This window comes from Thunnus maccoyii, chromosome 21 (genome assembly GCF_910596095.1).
Source record: "Thunnus maccoyii chromosome 21, fThuMac1.1, whole genome shotgun sequence".
Taxonomy (NCBI): Eukaryota; Metazoa; Chordata; class Actinopteri; order Scombriformes; family Scombridae; genus Thunnus; species Thunnus maccoyii.
Genome location: NC_056553.1, coordinates 18,152,007 through 18,173,547, shown reverse-complemented (window position 1 = coordinate 18,173,547; position 21,541 = coordinate 18,152,007). Strand labels below are relative to the sequence as shown.

At 37.7% G+C, this 21,541-nt stretch overlaps 3 protein-coding genes across 3 annotated transcripts; all 3 read right to left on the bottom strand.

Moving 5' to 3' along the window:
- Positions 1 to 1,492: 1,492 nt before the first annotated feature.
- Positions 1,493 to 6,249, bottom strand: LOC121887968 (myelin-associated glycoprotein-like). The gene is made up of 8 exons (XM_042399156.1): positions 5,802 to 6,249; positions 5,375 to 5,450; positions 4,736 to 5,119; positions 3,042 to 3,347; positions 2,546 to 2,818; positions 2,368 to 2,461; positions 2,198 to 2,234; positions 1,493 to 1,579 (listed from the first exon to the last, which is right to left on the bottom strand). Exons 1-8 carry the CDS (start codon positions 5,814 to 5,816, stop codon positions 1,529 to 1,531), a joined length of 1,236 nt encoding a protein of 411 aa, XP_042255090.1. The 5' UTR covers positions 5,817 to 6,249; the 3' UTR covers positions 1,493 to 1,528.
- Positions 6,250 to 6,900: 651 nt separating this feature from the next.
- Positions 6,901 to 12,962, bottom strand: LOC121887961 (myelin-associated glycoprotein-like). The gene is made up of 8 exons (XM_042399149.1): positions 12,660 to 12,962; positions 12,221 to 12,296; positions 11,592 to 11,972; positions 10,878 to 11,183; positions 10,523 to 10,777; positions 10,303 to 10,393; positions 7,936 to 7,993; positions 6,901 to 7,616 (listed from the first exon to the last, which is right to left on the bottom strand). Exons 2-8 carry the CDS (start codon positions 12,291 to 12,293, stop codon positions 7,368 to 7,370), a joined length of 1,413 nt encoding a protein of 470 aa, XP_042255083.1. The 5' UTR covers positions 12,294 to 12,296; positions 12,660 to 12,962; the 3' UTR covers positions 6,901 to 7,367.
- A 268-nt stretch (positions 12,963 to 13,230) lies between these two features.
- On the bottom strand, positions 13,231 to 20,120 carry LOC121887962 (cell adhesion molecule 3-like). Its single transcript, XM_042399150.1, has 8 exons — positions 19,946 to 20,120; positions 19,506 to 19,581; positions 18,877 to 19,257; positions 18,163 to 18,468; positions 17,808 to 18,062; positions 17,588 to 17,678; positions 14,337 to 14,394; positions 13,231 to 14,025 (listed from the first exon to the last, which is right to left on the bottom strand). Exons 2-8 carry the CDS (start codon positions 19,576 to 19,578, stop codon positions 13,777 to 13,779), a joined length of 1,413 nt encoding a protein of 470 aa, XP_042255084.1. The 5' UTR covers positions 19,579 to 19,581; positions 19,946 to 20,120; the 3' UTR covers positions 13,231 to 13,776.
- Positions 20,121 to 21,541: the final 1,421 nt, after the last annotated feature.

Here is a 21,541-nt window from a genome sequence, read left to right as displayed (position 1 = left end):
AGAAGTAAAGTTCTCCTCATCAAATGAGTCCACCACTAAACAATGAGGGGAAACATCTAATTTCGTTATTTTGAAGTGAAGTGAGGCAATTTGTGACTTTTGTAGAATTGTAATCAGAGATGTATCAACTTCCCTCTTCAGATAAACCTCTCTCAGTTCACCTTTTTTGGTTAAAAAGCTTCTGGATATCATCTGATCTCAGAGATTAAAACACTATATTCAAAGAGATTACATGCAACTGATATCCTGTGAGGAAGGGAGTCAGATATTGTGAAAATTTAAGTAATCAAATGACAAATTCACTCAATACATGTAACACAACTCATTGCAAGCCTGTATTTTTAATCTTCTTTATTATTGATATGTATAGAATATATCACATGAATCACAATAATGACACAATTAATCAGCTGAAATCATAACAATGTTTTTTGCACACAGTAACCACAGTGGCTTACTTCTGTGCTGTAAATGTGACATTAAAAAATCCGTCATCTGCAGCTATCATCAACCTTTGTGTAAATGAGCTAAAACAAATGGAGTTTAGCGTAAATTCAGGCAGGAAGACTATCTTTAACCAGTCATTCATTTCCCACTCCTCTCTCTCTCCTCTGCTCCTCCTGCTTTCACATCAGCTGTTTAGGGCGTCACTCCTAGTTATCAAATCAGATTACTCCACAATCTCTAACCACCAATCACGGCTCAGTGGCCAAACTTTAAAATCTGTTTCCAGAGCAATCATCGCGACACTCCTCCGCCTCATCCGCCTCCACAGCCGTGTCCTGGAAGCTCACTCCTCTCCTCTTCATCCCAGATCACCATCGTGCCTTCTCCACTCCATTACTTCAGCACCAGGCCCGAGTTTACCAAAAGCCACTACCTACACCGCCAAGATCTACACCTATCCATCACCACCACCACTGTATAGACTCCATTGGGGGGTTATCCTATTCTACTCTTGCATTCATCTCCCCCTTTCATATCCGGTGACATCAGAATCTATCATGCTTGTTCAATAAATGTCACTTACTTTCGTAAAGAAAATGAGTCTCTCCTGATTGAAATGACAGAATAAGTGATAAAAATGCTTTACTCCTAAACACACATGAAACATGAAAAACCGTGTTGGCAAGAAATCTGAAAGTTCTAATTTTAACAGTCATTTCATTTCATTACTAATTAATTGTATTAATAACATGGTTTAATTATCTTTTTGACATCTTAAAAACAAAAGAAAAACTACTGGTGCCATGAATGACTCTCAGAAGAAAAAAGAAGAAATGCACTGCAGAAACAAAACCACCTTCACATGCTGATGAAGTCTGGGATCATCTTGTTCATCTTTCAAAGCTTATACAAAGTAAGACTATTTCATATTTACTGCCCTGAAGGAAGCAGTTATCTGTCTTCTTGTAAGTGGAACACTAACAAATGCAAATGATGAATAAGCATGTAATACAGAATAGACAATACTGGATATCATGTAATTCTACTGATGATGAACATGTGGTCTTCCTCTCCTCGTGGCTCATGATGACAACTCCATCACCCCGTTGACAAAGACTGCTTCTACTGTGTCCTGTGGAAATGAAACAGCACAGAGACAGTGGGGTCTTAGTGATTTGTAGTGAATTTACTGCAGCTGAAAGAGTTTTATTATCAGTGAAAAAATCCAAATCAGTTAATTAGCTGGTTGATCAATAAGTCTCACACAGGACCAAATGAGTCAACACAAAAGCTCCAACTCTAATTTCCTGCCTGTTCATGTAACAAAGTGTTGACTGTAAGGTCACCTTTGATTCAGCAGATTAATGTGACAAAGATAAACTGTGATGCTAGTTTAGGACAACAAGACTAAGAGTCTACAGCCATGCAAGCTGCTCTGTGAGGCTGTACTTTGACCGTGCTTTAAGCTGACATCAGCATGCTAACATGCTCACCGTGACGATGCTGATGTTTAGAAGGTATAATGTTCACCATGTTCACCATCTTAGTTTAGTATGTTAGCATAACATTTGTGAGTTACTGTAATGGTTTATTAAAACAACACTTGTACTCAGAAGTAGGACAGGATAAGATAAACACAATGTTTACTGAGTAGATCTCACAGGCAACATACTGTAGCTGTGGTCAGTCAGCTGGGAAACATTTTAAGATGGATTTTTGAAAGTCGAACATATAATTAATTTTTTATTACCTTCACTGGTTTGGTGGAGCGTCTTGTTCTGAACCACCTGGGAACAAAGGAGACAGAAAGAAGTTTTTTGTTTATATTGTGATAATAATGATCTATCTCAAACATCCAAACCACATTTAACATCATACAAATTTGTCTGTAGTTGCAAAGTATCAAAAAGTTTGCCTCACCACTCAAAGATGATCACTGTACTGACCAGTATCACAATTCCCACAGTCTTCAGTATAATGTGGACATCAACCAATTTCCCAGACTGTTCATTTCCTGTAACACGACACCATGGTCACATTGTCCTTGATAGAAAATATTATTGCTCATAAACGTTACAAACCCTCACTTGTCTGTTACCTTCAAATATGAACTGATATCCAGATGAGAATTGTATATCCACTGAATTTTGACATCCACAATAGTACAACCTGTCTCGATCACTGCTGGTCACATTAAAGCTGTAAACCTGCTGATCATATTTGATCAGCTCCAATCTGCCATCATTGATCATCATCCAGGTAAAGTTAACAACAGGAGGGTTTGCTCTGCAGAAGCAAGTCATGTTCACCACGCTGCCAACTGACCCTGGACTAGTGGGACTGATGACCACCGCAGTGTCCTTGGGAGAATCTGGAAGATTTGACGTAAGACATTTTTGAATAGAGAAAAGATTTGTAAAGTGGAAAAAGAATATATCATCATAAAAGAAGATTCTTTGAGGCCAAAGGCAATGTTATAAGTAAACCACAATGTTTGAAATATTAATTTTCTCTAAAACTGCAACAAAATCAGCTGACATCCCATGAATCATCATGTTTTGACAGGATCCAATAACAAACTCTGGTTGCCTTACATGAAACACTGAGAGTCACTTTTTCCTTTGCTGACTTAGCATTTTGTCCTTCATTCACAGAGTAGCTGGAAGAACAGGTGATGTTGTATCCGTCGTGCTTGTCAGACAGAGTGATGGTCGTCTGGATTTTAGTCGAGAAGGTTCGATCTGCGTTTTCCTCTATTTTGTTGTGAGCGTCTTGTTGGAGATTCCAGGTGAGTTTAGGAGGGGAGTGTGGACAGGGAGTGAAAGCTGAGCAGGTTATAGTGACAGACTCCTTCTCCTTCAGCTCACCTGAGATTTTAATTCTGGGGCTTGGAGGAGAATCTGTGGTTTAAATCAAACACAGACTTTACATTAAAGAATACAGTAAATGTTATAAATGTAGGTCAGAAGGTGTTTTTGACTGTCAACACTTTTAAAGGGAGTAGCAGGAGATTGACCCAAATGCAGGACGCATGAGGCAGCAGATACTTTAATCCAAATGTAGCAGGTAAAGTAGAACAAAACATAACAAGACTGAACTGAAAACCAGGACTTAAATACAAACTGAACTAATGAAACAACAAGAAACAGGTGGCAAGACACAAGGGAAGGCTGGGAGCTGATATGCTGGGGAAGACACAGGGAGCAAGGCAGGGCTAACGAGACTGATGCAGGGTAGGTGTGAAGGGAGATGTGGCAAGAGAAATAGGTTGGGGGCACAGGAGGAAAAACTCAGGGCAAACAGAAAACCAAAAACACAATTCTCTTATCCAATAAGGCCATCTAAGAATATACATGAATACACTCAAATACAGAATTACACTGTAACGAGCAATCTCTTATTTACAATTAATTAATTTCATAATGATGTAGTTCTTCTCACATGGCACACAAAGGCTGTAAATGCAAATTATTCAAATATACAGAAACAAATGTTAACAAACTCTTCTTTTCATAATGTGTTGAGGATGAGTTAAACAGAGTTCAGCCATTGAACAAACACCTGTCAGTCTCTGGATAAGAAGGTCTGCTAAATGCCCTGAATGTTAATACAGAAGACGTGAAATGAAGTGACTGGTGTATAAATTGCTGCATCCTACTGAGCAACTGCCACTCACTCCAGTTCAACAAATGGGAAAAGGTCTAAGAGCACCTGGTGGACTGGTGGAGGGACATACAGTGTAGCCAGACTGGGATAGAACCACAACAACACTGACACTATTGTATTGCAACTGTTTGGAAAGTTTGGACCAGTTAATGTCAGTGTTAGTTATTTTACAGTGAAACTGAAACTACAATCTTTCACCCTTATTTTCATCAATTTGTAAAAACCACATCATGGGACATGAAACTGTCAGAGGTTGTGGAGTATTGTGAGCATTCATTGAGACAGTAACTGTCAGAATCAGCAATTTAAGCAAACTAAGACTAATTTAAACTTTGTCCCTAAATGAATATGGAGGAGTGAAAATAACTTGATACTGATTAAATGTATAAATATTCAGGTATTATTCAACTGTGAGTCAGGACATTCAAACCAATGACTATGTGTTCACAGGCTGGTTTCTCTCACATTTCACCACAGCTGAGTTTTCTTTGTAGTCTACATCAGATATTTAATTTCACAGTAAAGGTTAGGGCCATGGTGTTTGCTGTTCAGACCAAAGCTGCAACTGATTTCCTTTTTATTCTGAACAACAATATGACTGAAAAAAAGAAAACTCTCTTACCTTTGACTGTTATTTGAACAGGATCACAAAAAGCTGTTTCGCTGAATGGTCCGTTCTCAATTCTGAAGAAGTATCTGTCTGTATATGTTGTGTTTAAACTGGAAAACAGAGTGGTGCAGTCGTTCTGACTCAGGTTTCCAGTAATGTTCATTGGATAGGTGTTAACTGTCTGACTACTGTTGAAAATCACATTTCTTGGATAGCTTTTAAATCTGTGGTCATTTTTAATCCACACTCCAAAGGTTGTTCTCCTGCTGTCAAATGCTTGTCTCGGTAGACCACTAAAGTTACACGGGATTTGCAAACAAGATCCACTCAGTGCTTCAATCTCCAGTGGTGCAGTAATGAAGAGGTGTGAATCATCAGGACAAGCAGCCAAAGCACCTGTGAGATCAGAGTCATGATTAACATAAAGTTGAAAAATCTCCATGATGAGATGGTTCATGATACAATAAATACAGTTCAGCAGCTGTATGTTGCATGTTTTCTTGTCCTGTTAACAGTTTTAAAATAAAACATTTGACGTTGCAGTCAGGATGTGAACAGTTGTAAGAAGTTTCTGGTCTTTCTGCTTTGCTTCAGAGTGTAAATGATTTGAGTTAATGTCTCCAAATAAAACTGAGTGAACAAACAGCTCACCTGTAAGAAAGAAGACACTCAGTAACATGTTGTCTGTCAACATCTTTGTAGACAGGGCTGCCATGAATCTCATCACCTGGATTTACAAACATAAAAATGCAGGAATATTTTCTTCTTTTAACCATTTTATGGAGTTTTTATTCATTATATTAAAACCAATTCTTTTCTTAAAATTCACACATTCAAACCAGGATCTGCAGAACTATGAAATATTATATTTAATGTAAATTCTAAATAATACCAAAGTAGTGAGATTATGGTATCTGTTAATGGTAAAATGTTACAGTGATCTTTCATTTCTTAGATGCTATTTCTGCTAAAACAAAGCCCAACAAATAAGATGTTATATCAAATATTTTCCACTTCAGTTCATGAGGAGTAACAGAATAATATAATTCTCTGGGTTAAAAAGTTAAGAAGGTCTTACCCAACAAGCCCACATCAAAAACAGAGCAGCAGTAAGATCCTTTGACTGGTGATTTCAAGTGAAATCTTTCAGTTTATTAAGCTGAACTGTAATGCAACAGACCAACTTCCCTTTTTAGCTTTGGCAATTTTAAAGTGAGTTGACTTCCTGTGTTTTAAGATTTACAGAGCAAGTCCATTTGGTTTGTTGTAAAGCTGAAGATCAGCTGACCTGAGTGATGTAAATATGTGTGTGTAAATGTCTTTGTTGATGTTACTATGTTGATTGTTTTGTATCGCTGGGTTGTTTAATCTACTGTGTATATGTATTTTTTATTTTTTTGTTGTTTTTTGTTTAAATGTTTGTAAATGTTCATGTTTTGAGCCTGAGGACCACCTGAAAAACGAGATGGTACATCTCAAGGGATTTATCTGCGTATTACATTTTGAAATAAATAATATTTTACAAGTACAAAAAGTTCACGTCCTGTGAGTATTTTAAATAATTTTAACAGATTAAAATATTGATGAAAATGCTTCTTTCACTTCACATGTTTTTGTTTTATTACAATTTTTTATCGTTGAATAAGTGACACAAGTTAGTTTGTGAGTTCTCTCAAAATATAATTGTTACAGAGCCACCATTATGCTGGATGACACATTAAATTAGCAGTTAGCTACACAGCTATCATAACCTTTGTGTATGTGCTCAAACACAAATGATGATGTAAATGACATTCATGTCCCCTCTCAGGATGAAGTGTGATAATAACTTTGGTGATCCACTGACTTTTCATTCAGTGCCGTCATCAGGTCAAAGTTTCATTTCGTTCTGTACTTTGATTTATAACAAAATACCTGCAGAACTCACCCATCCCATCAGCCTCAGCTGTAATTTGTGTTTAGTACTCATTGGTAAAACTAACAGTCAACATGGTCTTCAATACTACAGTAATCAGTGAATTTGTTGTTGAATTAAGCAAATACAATCAATGATGTGTAAATTAAATGAAATAATTAGAGGAGTAGAAAGGTAGGCTTTTCTACTTTCTGTCATTTGATGTCAGCATACACTATTAGAGCAGACGGTTTCTGTGAGGATCACACCCAAAGCTTTTTCCTGTTACTGGTGATTCAGACCTTTTCACTATAAATTCAGTTCCGTAAAACACAAGGAAGTAGTTGATATCATTTCTTCACTGCACTGGTCTAGTTTCATATGTATGGGTTTTCATTTCAGTGCAATTCAGGACAATTGTTGAATGCATAAAAATATTTTAATCTTCACTTTTGCAAACTTAGACACAAACATTTCAAATTAAACATAATCTTGTACTACAGTGTTAATGTGTGTGCAGACCTGCTTCTGGTGTCTTTTAGTCTCGTTCTCCATTTAGAGCTTTGGGAGTGGAAGTTTTGAGCTTGCTGTCTTTGATCAGTAAACAGTGACAATAATGTTTTTCTGTCCAGGCTCCAGTGTCTTTTTCTATATTAACTGACTAAAAAGAACATTGTGTATAGATAAACATAAAGAAACATTTGATATAAATTCTTCTCAAATGTCTTTCTTTTAACAATAAAACAACTCTCAGTTTTTCTTCATTTGAGCATACAGGACCTTTGGGCCATCAGCAGTCTGTGTTAATCTGTTTGATGGCTCGGACGCTTTGACCTGTGCATACATCGTATCCTGCTGCTGTCTGATGTCCTGCACTGAGTCACAGGACGGTTCAGGTTCCAGTCTGAAGAAGTCAATCTCTCGATAATGGATGTCTTCTCTTCCTTCCTTTTCTTTTTCTTTTTCTATTTTACTGGCTGGCTCTTCACCTGTTTGACTCTGCAAAAAATTCACCAAAGAAGAAAAGTTATGAGGAGATGGAGGGGGACCTTCATCTGGATTTGGAAAATGATTCATTCAACCTCTGACTTGGCTCTCACTTATATAAAGCAGTGAAGATCAGAACAATCTGCTGTCACTGTACGCAGCAACAAAACATCTTATATTGTGTCACAAAAGAGCTAAAAGATCAATTGTCCATTCTTTTGTGTGTTGTTCAGTCTTGGAGAGTGAATACTCATAATCTTCTACCACAGCAGGTTGCTAACATGATGTTTTGTCACATTTGTTGTGTTTCCAAAGTTCAGAATTTTCCCACCTGAGTTTGTTGTGGAGTTGGATTTGGCGACCGGAACCACTTCAAATACACAAGAATGCTGTAAAATAAAGGAAATAATGTAGATATAATAATGTAGAAAGTAGAAACATTTTGGTAACACTTGAAATTACAGCCAATATTTACCAATTGTTTAGTAAACAGTATATGAATTTAATACGTACTGTCTGTAAATACAAGTGAAGAAGACCAGAGTAGATAATGAAGGGGAAACAAATTTGTGTTTTAAACTTACTTGACAAATTAAACTGTAAGAATTTTTTAGGTACAGCAAAATTATTATTGGATAACAAGACAGGAACAGTGGGGAAAATGGAGTAATAGTGCTTATGTTGCAATCATTTTATGATCATGATCTATTTAAATATGTTTTAAATGTGGAGTAATTACTTTGTTGACATAGTGTATGAGCTATGAAATAGCTGTTTATGTTTTTTTTTAAAGTGATGATAAAATAGTGGGAGCTGTGATGGGATCCAAAGCATAATCCACCTGAAGATTAAAAACTTTATAGACTTTACAAAGTAAAAACAATAGTGTGGCGAGCTATTCATAGATTCAACAAATAAATGTCAGTTTTTTCTACATTTTTACACGTGCTAAATAAAAAACAAAATCTGAGGCCCTAGATGGCCTAATGGTTGAGGTGCGTACCACGCAACCACAACATCTGTGGTTTGACTCCCGGCCACAGGATCCTTGTTGTTATACCTTCAGACTGTATATAAAGATCTTTTCTGTTTGGAGCCAAGATCTTCCAAATAAAGAGTGCAAGGTGTTTCCTTTCAAACTCTGGAAACACGCCCCGCTACCTCAGGCCCAAGCTAACGCTTGCTTTCTGGGAACACACTGGGTACCCCTGGGCTAATGTAAGTTACTTCTGCCAAATTGTGTTAACAGGACATCATGATCAAGAAACATTAAATTTACTGAAATATTGCAACTATAGTCCGATTCAGAGCGAGTCCCAGAGCCAGGGAGAGCAGCAGGTGAATAAACTGTCAATCACACAGCAGACATCAAAGCTACTGTAAGTCTTCAAATGTTATTGATGGAGCAATAATTTCCAAAATGACCACCAGCACACTTATTAGAGGATCTGAATTTAAAGATTGAGACCATAATGACTTGATAAAAAATGATTGACTTAGTATTTCCAGAGAGAAGTTGATGTTTTTTGAATGGGAGGCAGTTGGAGCCAGGTACTTAACCATTGGCTTCAGCCTCAAGATACCGCCAGATCATGCCCCTATTTCTCTCTCCATCTCTCCATCCCCCCCCCACCCCCCCCCCCCCCCCCCCCCCCCCCCCCCCCCCCCCCCCCCCCACCCCGCCAGATGTGTTTTAAGATATATAATAATACTCTTCTGTTATAGGCCCAAGTAATCTAAACATCAAGGAAAGAGAGTGAGACACTTAACTCTGGTACTTTACTACTTCCTCTTTTCTCAGTTTCTTTCCAAACATGCAGCACAACATCCTGTGGTCTACAGTGACCTCTATTGAGTAAATAGTAACTGAATACACAACTTCTTCTTTGTCTAATATGTCTAATATGATTTTCCAAATCCAAAAGTTCAATTACCTCATTAAGATCCTTAAAATGACATATACTCCTTATTCTTCATTAAATCAGATTCTATGAATATGCAAATATATATTTTTCATTTCAGAAGTTTAACTGCTGAACACATGATGTTTCCTGCTTCACTGTAAAGTTCATTCTCAGCACTGGAGGCTTCAAGTCTCCTGATCACACTTGTGTAAGTTGTTTACTGGACCATGATTGGCTCCGATCTAGTTGTGATGTCACCATTCATGCTCGTAGATACACACTTTAAGGATAGCACAGAGAAACTTGAGGAGTTGAAAGTGTCAAACTCTGTACATACAGCACCAGTCATTCAAGTGAAGGGAAATGTGTGTCCAAACTTTTAACTGGTTCATTCTGCACAGTGAAGCTGTAAGCAACTGAAGTAACAAGAAGAGAAACACATTTTTGAGGAGAGGAAGACTTTAAGTGATGTGATTTTTGTGTTTGGTAGGATTGTTATTATTAAGGGGCAATGAGAACTCTTTCCACTTTTTTCTTTCCACTTTTCACTTTCTGTATCTACAGTTTCATACCTTCCTCTTTTGGTTGCCTGTACAATGAGAGTCATTGTATCATATTGTATGGTGAAGTTTATAATAAGTTTTAAGTTTTTTTTTTTACTAAATCAAAGGTGCCACAAGAGATAAACAGGTTAAGACCTGACAGATCACAAAATCTTCATTTTGAATGTGGCTGCAGCTGAAATTTCAGCCAGAAACTGAATCATGTTAGCTGCTTTAATTTGTGATACTCACCACACACAGACAACCAGGCAGATGAGTACGATGATCCCTATGATTCCTCCAAGAACCGCCCACCGCTGAAAAGATCCATGAGAATCTGGTCCTGCTCATAGACACAAAAGCAATATGAGTGACTAAACAAAAACAAAGGGTGAATGTGGACATATCATAGCTGGTGCAACCACTTCTGAAGTCCCACATTAGAGTGGATTCAGTACAGTCCTGCATTTACCTTTAATAGTCAGATGGATCTCTGACGTCTGATTACCAAGATCATTTGTGGCCACACAGTGATAAACTCCTCCATCTGTCACATTGAAGCTGTAAAAGTCTCCTTCAGATACTTTCATGGGTCCATCTTTGCTGATGTTGAACCAGGTGAAGTTGGCAGCAGGTTTGGCTCTGCTGGAGCAGGTCAGGTTCACCCAGCTACCTGGTGACACTGAACCTGGTGGACTGATCCTCGCTGAGGTGTCTTTGGGAGCATCTGAAGAAAATGTGATTATTTTTATTCATTAAAAATCAGCTGACATCCCATAAATCATCATGTTTTGACAGGATCCAATAATTAACTCTGGTTGCCTTACATGAAACACTGAGAGTCACTTTTCCCTCTGCTGACTTAGCATTTTGTCCTTCATTCACAGAGTAGCTGGAAGAACAGGTGATGTTGTATCCATCGTGCTTGTCAGACAGAGTGATGGTCGTCTGGATTTTAGTCGTAAAGGTTCGATCTGCGTTTTCCTCTATTTTGTTGTGAGCGTCTTGTTGGAGATTCCAGGTGAGTTTAGGAGGGGAGTGTGGACAGGGAGTGAAAGCTGAGCAGGTTATAGTGACAGACTCCTTCTCCTTCAGCTCACCTGAGATTTTAATTCTGGGGCTCGGGGGAGAATCTGTGGTTTAAATCAAACACAGACTTTACATTAAAGAATACAGTAAATGTTACAGATGTAGGTCAGAAGGTGTTTTTGAAGGCCAACATTAAGAATATTGTATTGCAACTGCTTGTAAATTACAGTTTGGACCAGTTAATGTCAGTGTTATTTATTTTACAGCTAAACTGAAACTAAATTGAATGTTTCCCTCCAATTTTTACCCATTTGTAAAAACCACATTGAGCATTGTGAGCATTCAATGAGATAGTTACTGTCAGAATCAGCAATTTAAGCAAATTATGACTAATTCACTTAAACTTTGTCCCTCAATGAATATGGAGGAGTGGAAATAACTCGATACATGACTGATTTCCTTTTTTTAAATTTTAAACAACAATATGACTGAAAAAAAGAAAACTCTCTTACCTTTGACTGTTATTTGAACAGGACTACAAGAAGCTGTTTCGCTGAATGGTCCGTTCTCAATTCTGAAGTAGTATTTGTCTGTATATGTTGTGATTAAACTGGAAAACAGAGTGGTGCAGTTTTTCTGACTCAGGTTTCCAGTAATGTTCATTGGATAGGTGTTAACTGTCTGACTACTGTTGAAAATCACATTTCTTGGATAGCTTTTAAATCTGTGGTCATTTTTAATCCACACTCCAAAGGTTGTTCTGCTGCCATCAAATGTTTGTCCCGGTGCAGCACCAAAGTTACACGGGATTTGCAAACAAGATCCACTCAGTGCTTCCATCTCCAGCGGTGCAGTAATGAAGAGGTCTGAATCAGGACAAACAGCCAAAGCACCTGTAAGATCAGAGTCACGATTAACATAAAGTAGAAAAATCTCCATGATGAGATGGTTCATGATGCAATAAATACAGTTCAGCAGCTGTATGTTGCATGTTTTCTTGTCCTGTTAACAGTTTTAAAACTTGACGTTGCAGTCAGGATGTGAACAGTTGTGAGAAGTTTCTGGTCTTTCTGCTTTGTTTCAGAGTGTAAATGATTTGAGTTAATGTCTCAAAATAAAACTGAGTGAACAAACAGCTCACCTGTAAGAAAGAAGACACTCAGTAACATGTTGTCTGTCAACATCTTTGTAGACAGGGCTGCCATGAATCTCATCACCTGGATTTACAAACATAAAAATGCAGGAATATTTTCTTCTTTTAACCATTTTATGGAGTTTTTATTCATTATATTAAAACCAATTCGTCTCTTAAAATTCACACATTCAAACCAGGGATGTAAATCTGTACAACTACAACATGAAATCTTATATTTAATGTAAATTCTACATAATACAAAACTGGTGAGATTATGGTATCTGTTAATGGTAAAATGTTGCAGTGAAATACCATTTCTTAGGTGCCATTTCTGCTAAATAAAAAAATTATGGAATATATATGGAAAAACTATTTTCCACTTCAGTTTCACGAGGAGTAACAGAATAATATAATTCTCTGGGTTAAAAAGTTAAGAAGGTCTTACCCATCAAGCTCACATCAAAAACAGAGCAGCAGTAAGATCCTTTGACTGGTGATTTCAAGTGAAAATTGTTCAATTTATTAAGCTGAACTGTTGTGTAACACATCAACTTCCCTTTTTAGCTTTTGCAATTTTAAAGTGAGTTGACTTCCCGTGTTTTAAGACCTACAGAGCAAGTCCATTTGGTTTGTTGTAAAGCTGAAGATCAGCTGACCTGAGTGATGTAAATATGTGTGTGTAAATGTCTTTGTTGATGTAACCATATTGAATGTTTTGTGTCCTTGAATTGTTTAACCTTTTTTGTATATGTGTTTTTGTTGTTGTTGTTGTTGTTGTTTTTTGTTTAAACGTTTGTTAACGTTCATGTTTGAGCCTGAAGTCCCCTTTGAAAATGAGATGGTGCATTTCATGGGTTTATCTGCTCATCAAATTTGAAATAAATAATATTTTACAAGTACAAACAGTTCACATCCTGTGAGTATTTTAACCCATTTGACCAGAATAAAATATTGCTGAAAAATGCTTCTTTCACTTCACATGTGTTTATTTGTGTTATTACAATTTTTATCGTTGAATAAGTGACACAAGTTAGTTTGTGAGTTCTCTCAAAATATAATTGTTACAGAGCCACCATTATGCTGGATGACACATTAAATCAGCAGTTAGCTACACAGCTATCATAACCTTTGTGTATGTGCTCAAACACAAATGATGATGTAAATGACATTCATGTCCCCTCTCAGGATGAAGTGTGATAATAACTTTGGTGATCCACTGACTTTTCATTCAGTGCCATCATCAGGCCAAAGTTTCATTTCGTCCTGTACTTTGGTTTATAACAAAATACCTGCAGAACTCACCCATCCCATCAAGCTCAGCTGTAATTTGTGTTTAGCGCTCAAAGACAACAGCAGCTGTTGCAGTTGCAACGGCAGGATGTGAAAGTTTTGAGCTTCCTGTCTGTGATCAGTAAACAGTGACAATAATGTTTTTCTGTCCAGGCTCAAGTGTCTTTTTCTATATTAACTGACTAAAAAGAACATTGTGTATAGATAAAAAATAAATAAACATTTGATATAAATTCTTCTCAAATGTCTTTCTTTTAACAATAAAACAACTCTCAGTTTCTCTTCACTTGAGCATACAGGTCCTTTGGGCCATCAGCAGTCTGTGTTAATCTGTTTGATGGCTCGGACACATTGACCTGTGCATACACTGTATCCTGCTGCTGTCCGCTGTCCTGCACTGAGTCAGAGGACGGTTCAGGTTCCAGTCTGGAGAAGTCAATCTCTCCATAATGGATGTCTTCTCCGCCTCTCTCTACTTTTTCTTCTTCTGTTTTACTGGCTGGTTCTTCAACTGTTTGACTCTGCAAAAAATTTACCAAACAGGAAAAATTATGAGGAGTTGGAGGGGGACGTTCATCTAGATTTGGAAAATGATTAATTCAACCTCTGACTTGGCTCTCACTTATATAAAGCAGATAAGATCAGAACAATCTGCTGTCACTGTATGCAGCAACAAAACATCTTATATTGTGTCATAAAAGAGCTAAAAGATCAATTGTCCATTCTTTTGTGTGTTGTTCAGTCTTGGAGAGTGAATATTCATAATCTTCTAACATGCTAACATGATGTTTTGTCACATTTGTTGTGTTTCCAAAGTTCAGAATTTTCCCACCTGAGTTTGTTGTGGAGTTGGATTTGTCGACCGGTACCACTTCAAATACACAGGAATGCTGTAAAATAAAGGAAATAATGTAGATATAATAATGTAGAATGTAGAAACATTTTGGTAACACTTGAAATTACAGCCAATATTTACCAATTGTTTAGTAAACAGTATATGAATTTAATACAAACACAAGTGAAGAAGACCAGAGGTTAGATAATGAAGGGGAAACAAATTTGTGTTTTAAACTTACTTGACAAATTAAACTGTAAGAATTTTTTCAGTACAGCAAAATAATTATTGGATAACAAGACAGGAACAGTGGGGAAAATGGAGTAATAGTGCTTATGTTGCAATCATTTTATGATCATGATCTATTTAAATATGTTTTAAATGTGGAGTAATTACTTTGTTGACATAGTGTATGAGCTATGAAATAGTTGTTTATGTTTTTTTTTAAAGTGATGATAAAAAAGTGGGAGCTGTGATGGGATCCAAAGCATAATCCACTTGAAGATTAAAAACTTTATAGACTTTACAAAGTAAAAACAATAGTGTGGCGAGCTATTCATAGATTCAACAAATAAATGTCAGTTTTCTCTTCATTTTTACACGTGCTAAATAAAAAACAAAATCTGAGGCCCTAGATGGCCTAATGGTTGAGGTGCGTACCACGCAATCACAACATCCGTGGTTTGACTCCCGGCCGCAGGATCCTTGTTACATGTTATACCCTCAGACTGTATATAAAGATCTTTTCTGTTTGGAGCTAAGATCTTCCAAATAAAGAGTGCAAGGTGTTTCCTTTCAAACTCTGGAAACTTGCAAAAGACAGACTGAAACACACCCTACTTGCTTCCTTAAAGCAAAGTAGAGGCTTAAGTCTGGGGAAAGATAGGTGCATAAAGTGTGTTATTTTCAGCTTTATTGCTGTTGTTTGTTGTGAAGTTAAATGGACTGAGTCCCGTTATTGCTGCTGATGATACTGAAGTAGTGTTGTTGTTTGCTGCTTGTCTGGTTGTGTTAACCACACTAAACTGATTTGTGTCTATCTAACTGCTTGGACTGCTTTGTGTTAGCTCACCATCATGTGTGAGACTGTGGGTTGCATTTTATTTGTTGAAATCAGACCATGGCCATCAAATAAGTATGTTTTCATGCTACGTCTCTGTGTAAATAAAAGCAAATACCACTTCTCCTCACAATTGCTGAAATCTTTTGTTCTTTGGTGCTTCCACCTCCTTTCCCTCTTACTAACTACACACATACACGCTCCTACATGCACACACACGTGGTGAGCAGATAACTCTGTACCAGAGCTTAGCCCTGTCCCCAAGTTATCTCATTGTTAGAGACACCTGTTGAGCCGGCAGATGCCATAAACCATTGTCTCTGTTCAAATCTCGCGGTCACACCCACCATCTTGACCAGAAATCTCACATGACATAACACCACATGGTTCAGGTCCGCCATCTTGTTCCTCCTCCTTCCTCTCTCATTGATTTTTAATAATTAATAATCATTTTATAACTATTAATTAGCTATTAATTATTGCTAATAACCAAACCTGCTCCTAACTGAGTACACTGGTATTATATATGATGTATTATATAAGTTAACTTCACAGGACTAGGTGAGAATGGACTCTTTGGATGTTGCTGAGGTGGCTATGGATATAGCTATGGTAGGCTTGGGAAGACCGGCAGCCGAGAATTTTGATTGTGTGGTCCAGGATTCCTTGTCTGGAAGCGGTTGAAGCGACTCCTACTCGGAAGGAGTGACCAGAGGATAATGAAATTCCTGACTTGGACAGAACTTAGCAGAGATGGTGGTGGAACCAGAAGTGTGTGGCTACGCTGCTGGATTCGGTGGTTAAGAGTGGGTCTTGAGGAGAAGCATGGTGGGCTAGTCTCTGGTTTACGTAAGTATGAATGAGTTCAAAAGGGCTCACATAAGAGTTTAAACAGAAGAGGAAAATGGGGTGAGAAATGCAGAGCTGGTTGGTTTTGCTTCATTTGAGGTTAAATCTGAGGATGTCGTAGGTTGTAGGTGGATGAGGTGGTGGTGGATTCTGAGCATTGTAAAATAAACTGAGAATGCTAGGAGGAACATAGATTCAAGTGTTGAGTCAATCGATGGGAACGAGTATCCTGCACGGAGGGTTTGGATACAACAGGTGAGGAGGTCTGCTATCAGGGGTAGATGTTTTGTTGCGAGCAGAGGTTCTGTCTTTCTTAAGCCTTTGATTAACATGACGTGTGGGTGAGAAATCGAAGGGGCTGGAGCTCCTGAAAGCAGTTTGATGAAGAAGTTTATATCACTCGGGTACATTTGGATAGTGGATGAAAATGGATCAGAGTCCCCTCTGCTTGCTGCTGCTGAAGCACTGCCCACACACACCAAAATAAGACCAAAAATAATCTGGCCCAACCAAATAATCTCAAAACAAGAGAAAACTATATCAATCATTGGAATGAAACTACCAAATCACAAAGTAAATTAGAATTCTATTTGACCCTAAACAGAGAGTACATGGTGGCAGAGTACCTGACTACTGTGACTGATAAAGGAAAATATTGACAATGTACAGACTGAGTGGACAAGCCTGGCCATAGAAACATGCTGTTACAGGCAGAACAGGCTCCTCAGGGAAGGCAGGTTGTGTTGACATTTTCAACCTCAAGAGAAGTGGAGACAGAATCTCACTTCCTATTATACAACTGGACTTGGCATGGGCGCTGCCACAGAAAGAGCAGGTATGGGCATGGTATTAAAGATGTGCGGAGCAATAGGAATAGGAGGAAATGGAGTGGGTCCAGAAGAGGGAGCGCTGTGACCCAGGGTTAGACACACCTATATATGAGCGCACAGGTGATTTGGATTAGTGAGGCAAAGGTGTTTGAATAAGTGAGAAAGTGGGTCATGGTCTTGTTCCTGAACTTTAGTTATAATAACTCTTTTTGGTAGGATTGTTATTATTAAGGGGCAATGAGAACATGTCTACACAGTATCATAGCTTCTTCTTTCAGGTGTCTGTACAATGAGAGTCAGTGTATCATATTATATGATGAAGTTCAATAATAAACTTTAATGATATAATAAATAAATAATATAATTTAATGAAGTCAAAAGTGCCACAAGAGATAAACAGGTTAAGATCTGCTAGATCACACATCTGCGCCTTCATCTTGAATGTGGCTGCAGCTGAAATTTCAGCCAGAAACTGAATCATGTTAGCTGCTTTAATGTGTGATACTCACCACACACAGACAACCAGGCAGATGAGTACGATGATCCCAATGATTCCTCCAAGAACCGCCCACCGCTGAAAAGATCCATGAGAATCTGGTCCTGCTCATAGACACAAAAGCAATATAAGTGACTAAACAAAAACAAAGGGTGAATGTGGACATATCATAGCTGGTGCAACCACTTCTGAAGTCCCACATTAGAGTGGATTCAGTACAGTCCTGCATTTACCTTTAATAGTCAGATGGATCTCTGACGTCTGATTACCAAGATCATTTGTGGCCACACAGTGATAAACTCCTCCATCTGTCACATTGAAGCTGTAAAAGTCTCCTTCAGATACTTTCATGGGTCCATCTTTGCTGATGTTGAACCAGGTGAAGTTGGCAGCAGGTTTGGCTCTGCTGGAGCAGGTCAGGTTCACCCAGCTACCTGGTGACACCGAACCTGGTGGACTGATCCTCGCTGAGGTGTCTTTGGGAGCATCTGAAGAAAATGTGATTATTTTTATTCATTAAAAATCAGCTGACATCCCATGAATCATCATGTTTTGACAGGATCCAATAACAAACTCTGGTTGCCTTACATGAAACACTGAGAGTCACTTTTTCCTCTGCTGACTTAGCATTTTGTCCTTCATTCACAGAGTAGCTGGAAGAACAGGTGATGTTGTATCCGTCGTGCTTGTCAGACAGAGTGATGGTCGTCTGGATTTTAGTCGTAAAGGTTCGATCTGCGTTTTCCTCTATTTTGTTGTGAGCGTCTTGTTGGAGATTCCAGGTGAGTTTAGGAGGGGAGTGTGGACAGGGAGTGAAAGCTGAGCAGGTTATAGTGACAGACTCCTTCTCCTTCAGCTCACCTGAGATTTCAATTTTGGGGCTCGGAGGAGAATCTGTGGTTTAAATCAAACACAGACTTTACATTAAAGAATACAGTAAATGTTACAGATGTAGGTCAGAAGGTGTTTTTGAAGGCCAACATTAAGAATATTGTATTGCAACTGCTTGTAAATTACAGTTTGGACCAGTTAATGTCAGTGTTATTTATTTTACAGCTAAACTGAAACTAAATTGAATGTTTCCCTCCAATTTTTACCCATTTGTAAAAACCACATTGAGCATTGTGAGCATTCAATGAGATAGTTACTGTCAGAATCAGCAATTTAAGCAAATTATGACTAATTCACTTAAACTTTGTCCCTCAATGAATATGGAGGAGTGGAAATAACTCGATACATGACTGATTTCCTTTTTTTAAATTTTAAACAACAATAGGACTGAAAAAAAGAAAACTCTCTTACCTTTGACTGTTATTTGAACAGGATCACAAAAAGCTGTTTCGCTGAATGGTCTGTTCTCAATTCTGAAGTAGTATCTGTCTGTATATGTTGTGTTTAGACTGGAAAACAGAGTGGTGCAGTTTTTCTGACTCAGGTTTCCAGTAATTTTCATTGGATAGGTGTTAACTGTCTGACCACTGTTGAAAATCACATTTCTTGTATAGGTTTTAAATCTGTGGTCATTTTTAATCCACACTCCAAAGGTTGTTCTGCTGCCATCAAATGTTTTTCCTGGTCCAGCACTAAAGTTACACGGGATTTGCAAACAAGATCCACTCAGTGCTTCCATCTTCAACGGTGCAGTAATGAAGAGGCCTGAATCAGGACAAGCAGCCAAAGCACCTGTGAGATCAGAGTCACGATTAACATAAAGTTGAAAAATCTCCATGATGAGATGGTTCATGATGCAATAAATACAGTTCAGCAGCTGTATGTTGCATGTTTTCTTGTCCTGTTAACAGTTTTAAAATTTGACGTTGCAGTCAGGATGTGAACAGTTGTAAGAAGTTTCTGGTCTTTCTGCTTTGTTTCAGAGTGTAAATGATTTGAGTTAATGTCTCCAAATAAAACTGAGTGAACAAACAGCTCACCTGTAAGAAAGAAGACACTCAGTAACATGTTGTCTGTCAACATCTTTGTAGACAGGGCTGCCATGAATCTCATCACCTGGATTTACAAACACAACAATGCAGGAATATTTTGTTCTTTTAACCATTTTATGGCGTTTTTATTAACCATACAATTTATTTTAAAGCAAATTATCCTCAAATTCACACATTCAAACCAGGGATGTAAATCTGTACAACTTTACTATGAAATCTGATATTTAATGTAAATTCTAAATAATACCAAGGTAGTGAGATTATGGTATCTGTTAATGGTAAAATGTTACAATATCCTCTAATCTATGAGGTGCCATTTCTGCTAAACTAAAGCTCAACAAATAAGATGTTATATAAAATATTTTCCACTTCAGTTCACAAGGAGTAACAGAATAATATAACTCTGGATTAAAAAGTTAAGGTCTTACCCAAAAAGCTCACATCAAAAACAGAGCAGCAGTAAGATCCTTTGACTGATTTCAAGTGAAAATCCTTCACAGTTTATTAAGCAGAGCTGTAATGAAACAGACCAACTTCCCTTTTTAGCTTCTAATTTAAGACTTACAGAGCAAGTCCATTTGGTTTTATTGTAAAGCTGAAGATCAGCTGACCTGAGTGATATGAATATCTGACAAATACAAACAGTTCTCACCCTCACTGCTCACATCCTGTGAGTATTTGAACAGATGGAAATATTGACTTCATGTATTACATATATACTCTAGTTTCCAGTGTTGCTGCTGCTGCTCTTCATTACTGGACTGATGAGAGAACCTCAGTGATGAAGATGCTTCTTTCACTTCACATGTTTTTATATGTGTTATTCTAATTGTTATCATTGAATAAGTGACACAAGTTAGTTTGTGAGTTGTTTCAAAATATAATTGTTAAAGAGCCACCATTATGCTGGATGACACATTAAATTAACAGTTAGCTACACAGCTATCATAACCTTTCTGTATGTGCTCAAACACAAATGATGATGTAAATGACATTCATGTCCCCTCTCAGGATGAAGTGTAATAATAACTTTGGTGAACCACTGACTTTTCATCCAGTGCCGTCATCAGGCCAAAGTTTCATTTCGTCCTGTACTTTGGTTTATAACAAAATACCTGCAGAACTCACCCATCCCATCAGCCTCAGCTGTAATTTGTGTTTAGTACTCATTGGTAAAACTAACAGTCAACATGGTCTATAATACTACAGTAATCAGTGAATTTGTTGTTGAATTAAGCAAATACAATCAATGATGTGTAAATTAAATGAAATAATTAGAGGAGTAGAAAAGTAGGCTTTTCTACTTTCTGTCATTTGATGTCAGCATACATTATTAGAGCAGATGGTTTCTGTGAGAATCACACCCAAAACCTTTTCCTGTTGCTGGTGATTCAGACCTTTTCACTATAAATTCAGTTCTGTAACACACAAGGAAGTAATTGATATAATTTCTTCCCTACACTGGTCCAGTTTCATATTGTGGCAAGAGAATAGTATATAGGGCACTAACCAGTGTAATCAAAGGAATCCAACTACACCACCCTGGGGGTTTTACCCAGGGACAAATGTTACCTCAGACCAGTACCAATAAGGCAATCAGGTTCGTTATACTACGAGGCAAGACACATGGTTACATCCATCAATAAATCTTTATTTTTAACAATAGCAAAAATTGGTGAAAAAAAAAAGAATAATTAAGCATACCATCCAAACATGTATTAAAAGGGGAGCAGGGGAATTGCTCAGTTGAACATAGCACACAGGAAAGGAGGAACCGCCACCTACAAACACCAACCCCACCACCGTGGGCGCTCAGCTTCTGAAAAATAAAAAGGAATACAAAATCAGTAAAGTGTTCAACCAAACAAACAAACAAAAACACTATGCAGTTGCCCTGATGTTGAAACACTTAACACTAGTTATCAACAGCTATAGAAAAAAGGGCCTCCTGCCAGTGGTGTAAGAAAAGGAAAGGAAAGAAAAATAAAAAAAATGAACAAACAAATCTAGACTAAAGAAACACT

What these genes read in the sequence shown, in the direction of transcription:
- LOC121887961 (XM_042399149.1), bottom strand. Translation starts at nt 12,293, where the DNA reads ATGAGATTCATGGCAGCCCTGTCTACAAAGATGTTGACAGACAACATG. An exon ending in TGCCTGGTTGTCTGTGTGTG is followed by an intron (nt 7,994 to 10,302) that starts GTGAGTATCACA and finishes TTTATTTTACAG; the next exon opens with CATTCTTGTGTATTTGAAGT. An exon ending in CAACTCCACAACAAACTCAG is followed by an intron (nt 7,617 to 7,935) that starts GTGGGAAAATTC and finishes AATTTTTTGCAG; the next exon opens with AGTCAAACAGGTGAAGAGCC.
- LOC121887968 (XM_042399156.1), bottom strand. An exon ending in TGTTCAAATAACAGTCAAAG is followed by an intron (nt 3,348 to 4,735) that starts GTAAGAGAGTTT and finishes TTTAAACCACAG; the next exon opens with ATTCTCCTCCAAGCCCCAGA. An exon ending in GCTCCACCAAACCAGTGAAG is followed by an intron (nt 1,580 to 2,197) that starts GTAATAAAAAAT and finishes TCATTTCCACAG; the next exon opens with GACACAGTAGAAGCAGTCTT.
- LOC121887962 (XM_042399150.1), bottom strand. Translation starts at nt 19,578, where the DNA reads ATGAGATTCATGGCAGCCCTGTCTACAAAGATGTTGACAGACAACATG. An exon ending in GAGTGTCTTCTTTCTTACAG is followed by an intron (nt 19,258 to 19,505) that starts GTGAGCTGTTTG and finishes CTGATCTCACAG; the next exon opens with GTGCTTTGGCTGCTTGTCCT. An exon ending in AGTGACTCTCAGTGTTTCAT is followed by an intron (nt 18,063 to 18,162) that starts GTAAGGCAACCA and finishes CATTTTCTTCAG; the next exon opens with ATGCTCCCAAAGACACCTCA.